General features: G+C 49.1%; 1 protein-coding gene and 1 pseudogene across 2 annotated transcripts in view; both read left to right on the plus strand.

Annotated features, from left to right (window-relative positions):
- Positions 1-2,438: 2,438 nt before the first annotated feature.
- Positions 2,439-13,740, plus strand: part of Trio (trio Rho guanine nucleotide exchange factor) — a 310,438-nt gene continuing 299,136 nt past the window's right edge. Inside the window, exon 1 of one of the 2 annotated variants that reach the window (XM_059276653.1) lies at positions 2,439-2,595. In XM_059276653.1, the coding sequence (XP_059132636.1) occupies positions 2,439-2,595 (157 nt within the window). The remainder of the gene's footprint in view (positions 2,596-13,740) is intronic. The other variant, XM_059276654.1, reaches the window with a different exon arrangement.
- Positions 9,641-9,988, plus strand: LOC131921899 (large ribosomal subunit protein eL30-like; annotated as a pseudogene).

Below are 13,740 nucleotides of genomic sequence, written 5' to 3' on the forward strand. Positions count from 1 at the left end.
TCACCGGGCTAGGGCAAGGTTGCGGTTTCTCTGTTGGAAGAGGCTCACCAGTTTTGTTGTCTTTGGAAGGAAAGTACTGTGTGCAGCTTGTATTTCAGGGGAGAGGAGTTCTGCTCCACCTCATTCAGGACAGTCTCCACACAAATTACTTGTAATTCTTCTACATTGGGAATTTGTTTCTGCTACCCCATACCCATATGGACTCAGACATATTCATTTCGTGCTTATAATCAACAAGTGCTATGTTTTCTTACTCAAATTGTTCCAGCTCTGGCCACTAGGAACTCTTTCAGTTGTTTCCTTTATCTCTTGGACAATCTTTACCCCTGCTAACTTTTTTCTTGGGAAGCCACTTTCTTACCTTCTGGCACAACAGGATGCTTCAGGATCATGTTAAATATTTCCTGTCCCACCACCAGAATCAGCCAATTTCCCCATGGGCCCTAGGTTTTTTTTTTTTAATTGGAGAAAAGTATTAAAAACAAGATCTTTGGGCTGTGGAAATGGTTGCATCTATAGTAAAGTGCTTTCTTTGAAGCATAGGGACCTGAATTCAGACCTTCAATATCCCAAGTAAAAAGCTGGATGTGGTAGTTTGGGCCTATAATCTCAGCACTGGGGAGGCAGAGATGAGAAGATCCTTGGGTATTGCTAGTCAACAGTCTAACTAATCAAGGAGTTCCAGATTCAGTGACAGACTCTGTCTCAAAAAAATAAGGTGAGGAGTGTTTGGGTTATACACTCGGTATGAAACTCTTGCATTCACATGAACACAGACATATGTCCCAACAGATATGAACACACACACACACACACACACACACACACACACACACACACACACGAGAGAGAGAGAGAGAGAGAGAGAGAGAGAGAGAGAGAGAGAGAATCAATCTAAATGATCTAAATGCTAGGTGTGTGGGTAGTTATGAAAATGTCTCCAGGCCCAGTCAATTGACAGGCAAGAGGATGAAGGCATATGTACTATCTTGAATGTATACACACATCTGTAGGTCTTTACACACATCTACAGTAAGTTGAACAGGAGTTCTTATTTATGTCTTCAACCCTTATTCTGAAGGAAACTAAGTACTCGAGCCTACTCCCCTTGCTTGTCCAAAACTCCCAAGCGAGAAAGACCTGGTGGCCACTATCCACTAGTTATTCATTTAATCATCGCTGTCCTGTTAAACATAGGTAGTGGTGTAGTTTGATGAAATTTGTTGATCTGTTTTCTCCAGTATTTGTTCTTTAATTATCTGGCACCCATTCCTTCATGGCACTCATCTTGCAGCCTTGACATAAAGCAGAATTTGACTATTCCACACAGCTGACTTGACATGCATCTTTTTAAAGGCCCCTTTCCTCTTCTGGTCTCCCCTGCCTTCATCATCTTTCCCATAATTCTGGGTAGCTTGAGGACGCAGGACACTTGGGAGATGGGGATTCTTCCGCAAGCCTCATTTTTCATTCATTCATTCTTTCTTTTTTCTTTCTTTTTTTTGTATACAAGGAGACGGTAGACGAGAGCAGATAATCTGTTTTCATCGCCTCTCTGCTCATTCAACAATTACCGAGCCCTTTCTACAGCCCGTGTCAGCGCTGCGCCTGCGAGGGACACACCAGCTCTGTGCCCTGGTCACCCGGCCCCGCGGGTGACATAAATAATCATGAAACCGCTCCAGTGCTAGGACCGCTTGCAGTGTAGGCGTGAGAGTCCTGGCAGGGGGCGCAGTGGCCGGCCTGGAAGGCCAGTGTGGGTCGGTCACACTTGTTCCTGCTCCTCCCAGCCTTGGAACTGCCCTGGAGGAGGAGGAGACCAAGCCCTCTTCCACGTTCCAGCAGCCACTCCATTCCGCCCTCCGGGCTCCCAGGCGCGGCCCCGCCCCTCCGTGGTCCCTCCCACATCAGGCCCCGCCCACCCGCCGAGCCCACGCTCCGGCCCCTAACGAAGCTCTCCGGAAATTGCCGAAGCCCCTCTTTTTCCTTCCTCTCCTTTCCCTGCTCTCCCTTTCCTTTCACCGGGGCTCCCTCGGCCGTGATTTCTCCCTCCCCCTCCTTCCTTCCCCATTGGAAAGCAAGATGGAGGCCCGCTGCTGCCGCCGGCGCCCGTGATCGCGGACGCTCCGCCGGCCCCGGCCCCCGCCCTCGCGTGTCCGCGCCGCTGCCCGCGCCCCGGCCGGCCACGCCGAGGCCGTGGCTCCGCGCGCCCGCCCCGCGCCAGGCTCGCGGCTCCCGGGCGGTGTCCCCGTCTATGTGGGCGCGCTCCTCGGGCCGAGCCGCCGCCGCCGCCGCCGCCCGCCGCCCCGGGGCTGTGCGTCCGCGCGCCGGGCGCGGGCAGCTGGGTGCTCGGTGCCGCCAGGCCAGGCGCGGGCAGCCGCTGGGTGCGCGGAGCTAGGGGCGCGGGGCCCGAGGCGGGCGCGGCCGCCGCCGAAGCCATGAGCGGCAGCAGCGGCGGTGCCACCGCCCCGGCCGCGTCCTCCGGCCCCGCGGCGGCGGCCAGCGCGGCGGGCTCCGGCTGCGGGGGCGGCGCCGGCGAGGGCGCCGAGGAGGCCGCCAAGGACCTGGCCGACATCGCGGCCTTCTTCCGATCCGGTGAGTCCCGCGGCTGCCCCGCGCGCTCGGCCGGCCCGGCGCGCCCCGCTCTCCGGCCCGGTACAGCCCTGCGCGCTCTCGTTCCCCGTCGCCGCAGCGGGGCTGAGCGATCCACGGCAGCGTGTCAGGTTGCCCACGCCGCCCGTGTGCTGCGGCTTGTCCCGGGCGCCTTCACTCGCCATTCCCGGCACTCGCCCCTCGTGCCGGGGTGGACACCCCTCGCCCTCCCGCTGCAGTGGCCACGGCCCCGCGGGTTGGGGCGCCGGCTCTTTGTCTCTCGCTGGAGGGCCGAGGAGGCGGCGGCGGGGACGGCGTGGGCGGAGGCCGGTGTCCCGGAGGACGAGCTCACCGGGGCCGGGAACAGCGGGGCTCTGCCCTGGGCTGGCCTTTGGGCCGCTGGTAGCTGGACCCCCGACCGCATTATCAGCGAGTGTCTTGGCTCGGGGTTCTAGCCTGTCATCTCGTCTTGGCGTGTGGTTCTGTGACACGGGGCAGCCATCGCACTTCAGCGCAGGGACCGAGGACGGTGGCCGAGCTGAGGTGGCGGTCGGATCGGCGGGTCGAGCCATTGTCTCCGGGGGAGGCCCGGGAAGGACATCTGGGACCGCGGTGGCCCTGGGGAGAGGTGCAGGGCTGGGGCTCGCGGGCATGGCGTGGGTGGCGTGGACCTGGAGGCAGTGCCGGGTGGCTCGGGGTCCGCTCTGGCGAGCCGGGGTTGGCCGAGGAGGTGGAGGCTAGCGCGGGAGGGGCGCGGGTGTGCGGCTCAGGGGGCGTGACGGGGCGTCCCGGGGACCCCGGTGACGGCGCCTCCTCCTGGCCCGGCCCGGCCCGGCCCGGCCCGGCCCAGATCCCGCGCGAGCCGGGCTGGCGTCCGCGCGTCCCGTGTCCCCGCGTGCAGTCCGGTCTGTTGGTGCGTCCCGGAGGCGGCCGGGGGACCGCAGCTCGGAGAGCAGTCCCTGGCGGGCTAGGCTCGGGAGTGAGGATGCAGACTCCGCGCTGGAGAGCTGGAGACGGAGGTCCAGGTCGGGTCCCGGAGAGGCAGGAGGGCCGGGGAGGGCGCGGGCGGCTGTTCGCTGGTCTCCCGGAGGACTGCTAGGAGAGCCTCGGGGCCTGGTGAGCGGCCTGCACCGGGGTGAGCGCGGGAGGTTGACGGCTCAGGCTCTCGGTGGCCTCTTTCAAAGTCAGTTCCCAAATTGGGTGAGATCAGGGCGGCAATCCGGGTCACTGGGAGCTAGCAATTGAAGCAACCAGCCTTGGGCGAGGCAGAAGTTAGTAGGGCCGTTAGATATCTGGTGTAGTTCTGTCTTCTTGATCTTTGTCTGGCTGGGTTATTTTTGATTCATCTTAACCGATTGGTTATGACTAGACGTGACACATTTCGTCTCCGTGGTGTCAGCTTGGGTTTAATACACTCCCCAGCACTCCATCTCCCGTGAGGTCCTTGGAGAAAGCAGAGGTTTAGAAAAACACCAACTCCTTCAAATGAAAGCTTTAACAGTTTTTGAATCTAGGTTTTATTTTTGGTGTGTGACTGGCTGGGTAGAGCAGAACTGAGCCATGCTTCCTCCATGCCCAGAAGCTATCGGGTTTTCGGTTTTTTTCTTTTTCTTTTTCTATCATCTGTCACAGAATAATAGATTTTGTGTAGAATTCAGCTTCTTGATGTTAGAAAGGTTCTTGTACCATAGAGATGGATTTTTAATTAATTAATTAATTTATTTATTTTGGTGCTGATGATACTAGACTTTTTTAATGTCCTATGAACAGTTGAGGAATGGCTTATTTCCAAGATTCCCAAGACATGCTGGCATTGATTGCCTCTCCTCACTCTGTTCTTGCTCTTATTTTTTTTCCTAGTCCTGGGTTGCCTGTTCAGTTTAGAGTTCCTGTCCAGGTAATGCCACTTCATTATTCCTTTATTTCACCCTCCAAAGTGACTAGACGAACTTCTCATTTAGTTACTGACTCATAGTCAGGAGCCAGGGTAGATTTTTGAGTTGGCCTCAGAAGAACTATCCCATCCCAGGAGCAGTGTGCACCCCTTTTAGAAGTTCTTTCTCCACTCTGCACAGCTCAGAATCGCTGCTGGCTGCTGTAGATCTTAGTGGTTGGCATCTAGGCCAATGGTGTCTAGTACAGGATGCAAAGGGGCTGGTAAGTTTGGCATGGGCACCATGGTTGTAAGGATGGTCTTGGCTGGGGACTTCATGGACTAGGGCAGTTAAGGTAGGAAGCCCCAGGACAGAGTTGATTGAAGGTGAATGCTGAGGAGAATGAGTTGCCAGGTCCATCTGTATTGTGTTTAAGATGTGCATACAGGGAAAATGTGTTCCCATTGACTGGGGAGGGCAGGTAGAGTGTGAACATTCTCCACGGTATCTGAGCCTGGCCCTGAGATTGCCAGCATGCCGGAGGAGACTAAGGCTTTCTCTCTCTTGCTCACCTTTACCTCCTCAGCCCTGCAGCTGTAGTTGTCCGCCTCCCCTTTTCTGTTTGTACCTTCTTGCTTCTTTATTGAGCTTTATTTTTGTAGCCGTAGACTGAGACTGGTACCTGCGGTTGGATGAACAGAACTTTTTAATGGAGCAGCTCAAAATAGAATGAGCTACTGTGTCACTTTCTTTCCCTCCGTGGAGGTGTTTGAGTATAGATGCTGCCACCTGCCAAGATTTGGAGGTGGGGGCTGGGAACTGGGTGTCTACCCCAGAGAGTGGGGGAGATAGCCCTTGAGGACTGTTCCCCTTTCCTGGGAATGCTGTAGTCCCTTCACAGCTGTTAGTACCTCCACATTGTTTTGTAGTTTTCTCTGAATTTCAGGGCAGGAGTCCCCCAGCATCCATCCCACTTAAGGTCTTGCTTCCTATGCTGCTATTTCATTCTCCTCTAAATGTTTTATTAAAGACAATTCCCTACTCACTTAGGTAATCCTGATCGGCCACTCTTCGGCTTGGCATATCCTGGCAGGCCAGTTGGTGCTAAAGTGGGTTGAGTGGGTGGCTAGCAGGTTTTTGTTTTGTTTTGTTTTTTGCATATGTCAGTGGAATTTGGACTTCACCTTTCTTTGTTCAGAGTGGACCATTGAAAAAGACAAGGAAAACTTCTTCAAAACCAAACCAAAACACAGAGATCCCACAGAATTGAGCTGGACCAGCTTCCGAATTTGACAGATGAGGAGTCAGACTTACAGGGCGGTTGTGTGACTTTCTCCCGGAGTGGAACTGGGTAGAGGTGGGACCAGGCCTGAGAACCCTGAAAGGACTCCGGTGCTCTTTCCCGGATGCCTATCATGGCCAGGATGTTGCTTACATTAGTTCTCAGTGCCCCTGGGACCAATCACTTTTATTGCCAATCTATTTTGGGTCCCTGTCCTTGTGGTAATAAATCATTCTTTCAGAGCTCCACATTTAACCTTGCTAGAGTGTGTGTATGGGGGGGGGGGCACTTACATAAATGCATTATTTTTAACCTGCCTGGCATGCTTTGGTTGGCGTTAAATGAATGTGTGGAGAACAAAGGTTTCTGGTTATTCTGAAGCCATCACGCTGGGTTTCTTTCTTATGAAGTCTTATTCTGGATGCCTCTCTGCTTTCCTAGGATTCTGTGAAGAGAATTGAGTGTGTCACTTTGCGAGGGAGCAGCGTACTTTTTTTTTTTTTTATGCTTTGATATGATGGGTTCCTTATGGAGTACGAGCAAGCTTTTCTTCATATTTATGCTCTTAGTACCAGTTAAGTTGCAGGCTGCAGACTTGAGTTGCGTTCTGAAGCTTGGAAGCTCTGGCCATTGAAGTTCTAAAACAGTGATTGTGTTCTGAAGTAGGTCCCTGGGATCCTCGACATTTTGAAAAGGAAAGCTGAAAAAAGTGTTCCATGTTAGTGAATGTTGGCCTCTCCTTCTGAGGTGGTGTACCTCCTGCTTTAGAGGGATTTAAGGATTCCAAAATGAATAAATAAATCAATCCAGAAGTGACTTTCGAGAAATAACATGAGCAGTAAAATTATCACGGAGAACAGCTTTCCACTGAGACATCCCAAACTGGCTTATTGATGTGGGATATTGTATTTTTTTTCCCATTTGTAATTTAACTAAGATTCAAGTGAAGATTTAGCTGAAGCTATTTTAACCCTTTAAACTTTTCACCAAGATTTTTAAATGAAGTCAGTGGTGATAAAGTGAAATGTGGCTTAATTATGATTTTTTAAAAGTATGGTTGAAAAATGCAACTAAGATACTTTTTTAAAAGCTCCCCCCCCCCCCCCAAGACAGGGTTTCCTCTGTGTAGCCTTGACTATCCTGGAACTTGCTCTGTAGAACAGGTAGGTCTCAAACTCATAGAGATCCGCCTACCTCTGTCTCCTGATTGCTGGGATTAAAGGCATGTGCCACCACCGCCCAGCTTTAAAAAGACTTTTTGAATGTTATGATGAATTTGGAATTTGTTCTTAATTGAAAGTAAGAGGTAATGTTTGACGTTATCAACTTAAATAAACTATAGCTGATATTTATTTTGCTAACTTGCTTTACTCCTGCACTGAGAAGATAAAATTTTAATCTCGTATTCTTGGCAGAATTCCAGAGAAAAGTCAGATTCTTAATCAATAGCCACACTTACCTAGAAAAAAAAAATCACTTACGTTGATAGAAGTGAGCTCTGTTATACTATTGAAAACAGCAACGGTGACCTTCGTCATCCGTCATCAGTTCTACCGTGGAGTGGTCTTTATTACCCTGAGTGCATTGTCTTGACAGTAGCAGGCAGACAGGTCCTCGGTGGCCAGTGAAGAAAGCGTTTGGGTAGCAGCTCCACACCAGTGGAAGGGGTTTTCTGCTTGGGTGTTCTATCCCTTATTTCTGCTTCTCTGTTCTCTGCCCCCGACACGTGGTGAACTGACCGGTGATTGAGGGATCTGCCTGGAGCACAGGTGTGCCTCGTGTCTTCGCACGCTTTATTTAATCTGATGGGGTGCAGCGGCCAGGAGGGCCCCACAGCTGGAGTAAGGTCCTCTGAGGAGCTGTTCGCCAGAACAGTAGGCCAGGAATGAACGCATTGATGGGAACGTCGCAGTGACCACTGGGGAGCTCACTGCTGCTTTGCTTTGCAGCTGGAGCGGTTCTGGGATAGTCCATGCCTGTGTCTCTGAATTGATAAAAGCAGCCCAAGGCAGTGGGGGAAGGCTGTGCCGGCCTGGGTGTGTGGCTGTCTCCTCTGCCTTCTGTCCCTGTGTCTTCCTGATCTCTGGCGTTAGATTTCTCCTTCCCCCAGAGAAATCTGGTCTTAACCAACACTCCACCAAACCCCAGCAAACCTTACTTTACCTTAGCTCCCTGCCAGCTTATAGAGACCAGTATCTCCAACACGGCTCTCCCAAGGTTGTGATGTATTAGGGGTCACGGGCAGACCTTCTTGTTTATAGGAAATCTCGCTCTTAACATTTATGGTTAGTGTGTAAATATTCAGTTTTAATTCTTAGTCAATAGTAGAAACATTTAATTTCCCTCATAGTTGTGTTTTGACCATAATTTCCTCTTTCTATTCCCTGTCCATGTAAGGAAGCCCCTTAAGATCCAGATAAGGTGCCCCCTGCCCTCTTGGGAAAGCTTGTATGCATGTCACAGGGTTGAGGAGCTGGTGAGAGAGACTCACTTGGGGTGGAGCTGCAGGAAGAGGATGGCCTCTTGAACTGTCTCTCTCCCGAGACTTTGCCCCCTGTGGAGTGGTTAGTTCGATGGCACATGTGCTGTGGGGGACAAAGATCTGTTGTTGATAAATGTACTTGACTTTTAGATCACTAGCCACATGGCTGTGATTCTGTTGGGAGGGGATTGCAGAGTCACCTATAGACAAGTGTGATGTATTGAGTCCGTCACCCCATTTGGGTTTTTCCTGGGGAAATAAAAATCCCTTCCTGGGCTTGCACGAGAAGGGTGGCTTGGGAGAACTGTCTGGCATGTTAGTAACAAGTAAGGTCTGGTACTTAAAGCACAGGTCACTTGGCTTTCAGTACTGACAGTTACCATTTCCGATGCTCTAAGTGTTCCCTCTCGGGTGGTCTTGGCTGCTGGACAGTACAGGCAGAGCAGCGCAAGCAGCAGGGTCTGCAGAGCCCCAGCACTCCTGGCATGGAAGAAGGCTTTCTAGGGATGAATGGTGCTTTCAGAGACAGGCTGTCCTGCCCCACTGCCATAGAGCATCCCTGTGTTTTCTAACTTTGCAGCTACCCATTTCTCATTCTGAGGAGTGAGTGAATTGTTAATGTGTCCATATCTCCCCCACAGAAGACCTGTAACCATAGAGTAAACAGCTGTTCCTGAACTTGGAAGTATAATTCACATGTGGAATTCACCTGTAAAGGACAGTCTCCGATATTTTTAGAAAGAGTTTTGGGTACTTTTTTCTTTGTTGGTTTCCATCTTTATTTTGTTCCGCTTCCTCTTCTTACACTGACCCCATAATACCTTTCAGTTTATTCATTTTTCTGTCTCTGTCTCTGTCTCTCTGTCTCTCTCTCTCTCTCTCTCTGTGTGTGTGTGTGTGTGTGTGTGTGTGTGTGTGTGAGAGAGAGAGAGAGAGAGAGAGAGAGAGAGAGAGAGAGAGAGAGAGAATTTGACTCAAAAGCATACCTGTTACTCTGAATCTACCACACAAGAGCGGTTTAACTCCAGCCCAGCCCTCCAGGAAAAGCTGGTCGTCTGTTAGTATTCTCTCTTCCACTGGCCACTCAGTGCTGTGATTTGGCAGGTCCTGTGTAAGATGCTCTTTTTTTTTTTTGACTAAAATCTCTTCTTCAGCATTTGGTTGGTGTGGTTTTGGGTTACAGGTGAGCCTGTCAGCTTCTGAGAGTGAATGGCCTGCCCCATTTCCCTCTATAAAGACACCTGTTCTCTTTATTTTCCCAACAGAGGGAGAGAGTAAAATGACCACTGTATATAGCATCCTGCAGAGTCTGGATTATCATTTTAAAATTTAATATGTAGGCTTTCTCACTCCCCAGCCATCTTGGTGGCTGGTCTTGGTTGGGGGCTGTCCCGCACCTAAGGCAGCAAGATGGTGGCCACAAAGAAAACGAAAAAGTCTCTGGAGTTGATCAACTCTAGGCTTCAACTTGTTACGAAAAGTGGAAAGTAGATGCTGGGGTACAAACAGACTCTGAAGATGATCGGACAGGGCAAAGCGAAATTGGTTATCCTCGCCAACAACTGCCCAGCTTTGAGGAAATCTGAAATAGAATACTATGCCTTGTTGGCTAAAACTGCTGTCCATCACTACAGTAGCAATAACATTGAATTGGGCACAGCATATGGAAAATACTACAAAGTATGCACACTGGCTGTCATTGACCCAGGTGATTCTGATATTATTAGAAGCATGCCAGAACAGACTGGTGAAAAGTAAACCAGGAAAGTTTTCCTTTAATAAAACTTTATCAGAGCTCCTTTAAAATAATTAATCATAGATCCTTGGGTGTTGATGGTCAAAGCTATAATTTAGCAATGCAGTACCAAATAAAGTTGAGTGAAAGATTTCAGTATATAGCAAGCATTTCCCTGTGTTTGTTTGGGCTCTGTAATTTAGTTTCTCTTTCTCTTTTCTTACCTAATTCCAAGAGATGCTGCTTTTATACAGATAACACAAGTAGCCGCAGATATCCAAGTGAGGTGTGATGGCCCCATTGTTTTATTCAACTCATATCTGTTGCAGACTACAGGGAAGTCTTGATTGAAGTGTGGTTCCCATGTCTTTGGCTGTCTGGACTTGGATCTAAGTGCTGGGAAATGTCTGTGGCTTTAAAGGCAGTGCTGGCCGGGTGGGAAGGGCAGGGCAAACCCACCAGGGATGTTCCTTAGGCCATCACCATGTTATACATTATAACGAGCCCTCGGGCTTCCTGTCTAACTTAGGAAGAGAACACGCGGGCATGAGGCGGACAGAGGCCTGGGAGCTTCCTTTGGAGGGGCCGTTTTCCTAAGTGACTGTGGGCGTCCTGGCTTGTCTGTGTAGAGCTATTGTGTTGTCTCCACTCTTCCTTTGCCGTTTTTCATGTATGAGCAGACTCTCTTGAGATACGGTGGCAGGGAGGAGGCTCATTTCTCCCATCTCTTTAGTGAGGCAATTCTTGGGCATTTGTTTTGGGCTCTACTGTTTGTGAGGTTGGTGTTCATCAGCCTCACTTTTTCTGGTCTCCTCATAGTTGATAGACAGCATGATCCTTACGGGATTTTCAAAAATTTTCAGTTTTACTTCTTAGCATTTAACAATTTCCAGAATTAAGAGAACAGAATTGAGCTGCTGGTTAGTGTGAAATTGTGGGTTACTTTTGACCCATTATTACAGTAAGTTTTTTATTTCAAAGTAACAAAGGTAATACAAAGGGCAGATCCACATCAGCTTAATTGAATTGTAGCTTCATTGTTACTTTTGCCTATTCAGGATGTTTAGTTGGCTGTGTCTTCAGTGTTAATTACATTTAAAGTTACAGTTACTTGGAAGGGGAAGAAACCATTTTGAGAAGTCAGAACTCATACTTGGCAAAGAAGAGCTTTCCTCTGATTTCCTGCTTGTTACCATTTCACTGTTTGCCTTGTCTGTCTCTGTGTGGATTTAGATACATCCTTTATGTACTATTTTGATTCTGAACCATTCGAGAGTAAGTGGCAAATGTGGTGAACCATTCGAGAGTAAGTGGCAAATGTGGTAATGATACCCATTGCCTCTGAATCAGTGGTTCTCAACCTGTGGGGTAGCACCTAGTTCACATATCAGATATTTACATTACAGTTCATAACAGTAGCAAAATTACAGTTATGAGTAGCAATGAAATAATTTTGTGGTTGGGGGTCACCACAACATGAGAAGCTGTAAAGCTGGGCAGTGGTGGCACATGCCTTTAATTCCAGCACTCAGGAGGCAGAGGCAGGCGGATCTCTGTGAGTTCGAGGCCAGCCTGGTCTACAAAGCGAGTTCCAGGACAGGCTCCAAAGCTACAGAGAAACCCTGTCTTAAAAAAACAAAAAATAAAACAAACAAAAAACAAAAAACCATGAGAAGCTGTATTAAAGGGTCGCAGCTTTAGAAATGTTGAGAACCACTGCTCTAAATGGTTCTGTATGTGTTTCTAAGAACAAGAAAATGTCCTGATATAATGATGAAGATCAGGAAATTATTGTTACTACTTTGTTTGAGACAGTATTTCATTAAGTAACCTGGCAAGGCTTTGAACTTGTGATCTTCTTGATTTGCCCTCCTTGGTGCTGGGGTTATGGGTCTGTAGCACTGTATTTTGTGAGTACAATAACATCACATAAATCTACCAACTTAAATAAAATTCTGTTTGTTCCAGAAATGCCCTTTTAACAATTAAGAAAAAAATGATGGTCCATGATCATTTTAGGGCCACATATTACATTTAGTTTTTAATAGCTCCATGGATGCCGTTAATGAGACCGTCTCCTTAGTTCGTCTTCTGTTACCTTGAAGTTATTGAATGTTTGTACTGATGACCGTCTGTCAGTTGAGATATACTCATTAGATTCAGGCCAAGGGCTTTTTGTCAGGAGGGCTTCCCATAACACATATCTAGGAGCATTCCCACTGCACCTAGCTGCCCCCTGCATCCAGCTGCCTCACTGTCATCCAGCTGCCCCCACATCAGCTGCCTCACTGCCAAATCCAGCTTTTCCCCTGTATCCAGCTTCCCCTTGCCATCCAGCTGGTTCACTGCATCTCGCTTTTCCTCTGCATCCAGCTGCCTCTCCCTGCCCTCCAGCTGCCTCCCTGCCCTCCAGCTGCTTTACTACACCCAGCTTCTCCTCTGTATCCAGCTGCCTCCCTGCCCTCCAGCCACTTCACCGCACCCAGCTTCTCCTCTGTATCCAGCTGCCTCCCTGCCCTCCAGCTACCACTGCATCCAGCTGTTCCAGTGTGGTGTGTCACTTTCATCGCTTGGTTCAGGTGGTGACTCCAGGTCCCTCTGTAATTCCTTAGCATTTTGTGGGGAGATAATTGGAGGTTGTGCAAAACCCCCTTTCTTTCCTTTTTTCCGTTGGTTAGTTGTGGCGACTCTTGTCGGTTTGTCTGAATTACTTGTTACTCCATGGTTTGCCGAATTGTGCTTTTTCTGACTGTGTCGTTCTTTGTTACTGTTTTCCCACCATAAAGAAGAGGCTTTCCTTCTGCTTAACTTAGTGTGTGGTGGGAAGCACGGCCTCCTGAGCTGCTTTCTGTGCATTGTGTTAGTTATAGCCCTGCTGTTGTTATCTCTTTGATGCTCAAATTGTCTGCAATTTGGGCAGTGGCTTCAGGCTGGCTCCTTTATCTTTTGTGACCTGTCTCCATCATTTTATTTTATTTTTAGCTCTTTCTCACTTCATGGCACAATAAATAGTTCAAGGATCATCTTGTTTTTTTCTTCGCCCCAGCCCTGATATTACTGATTCATTTAACAGAGTGGGCACTAAGTATGCTCTTTGCCTGTACAGCCTCTCAGTGGACTGAGCTCATGAGTGTGTATATAAATAAGCATAACCAAACACACACTTAACATAATTACACAGTTGCATTCATACTAAGGTCTCTTTCTGCACCTAACCATAAGAAAACTCTGTGTTAGAATCAGGCATCTGGCTGACAGGGTGCTTTGTCTTGCTGGTTCCATGTTTGTGACTCCACTTGGACGGTGAGGTGTCTGGCTCTCTTACCTCACATGCAGGAAGCAGTTGCAGAATGCTTGCTTCTACAAGGCAATACACACACGTCTATCTTCACGTTGAAAATGGTGCTCAGCAGTCCTGGTCAGCCTTCGTTCCACATAGAGCTTTGTCAGGTAGTCATCCAAACAAACAGAGGAAGCCGTGATCTTCAGCTCCGTCTGCAGCGTGCTTTCCCAGGATGCTGAAGTGCAGAGGTGGAAATCAGGAGTGGCCGAGAAGGAAAGAGATTAATTTCAGATAGATACAGTTTATTAAAATGACACCTATGCCAGGCGGTGGTGGTGCACACCTTTAATCCCAGCATGAGGGATGCAGAGGCAGGTGGATCTCTGTGAGTTCGAGGCCAGCCTGGGCTACAGAGTGATTTCCAGGATAGGCTCCAAAGCTACACAGAGAAACCCTGTCTCAAAATACCAAAAAAACCTCTATTAAAAAAAT

Source organism: Peromyscus eremicus, chromosome 11 (assembly GCF_949786415.1).
Source record: "Peromyscus eremicus chromosome 11, PerEre_H2_v1, whole genome shotgun sequence".
Taxonomy (NCBI): Eukaryota; Metazoa; Chordata; class Mammalia; order Rodentia; family Cricetidae; genus Peromyscus; species Peromyscus eremicus.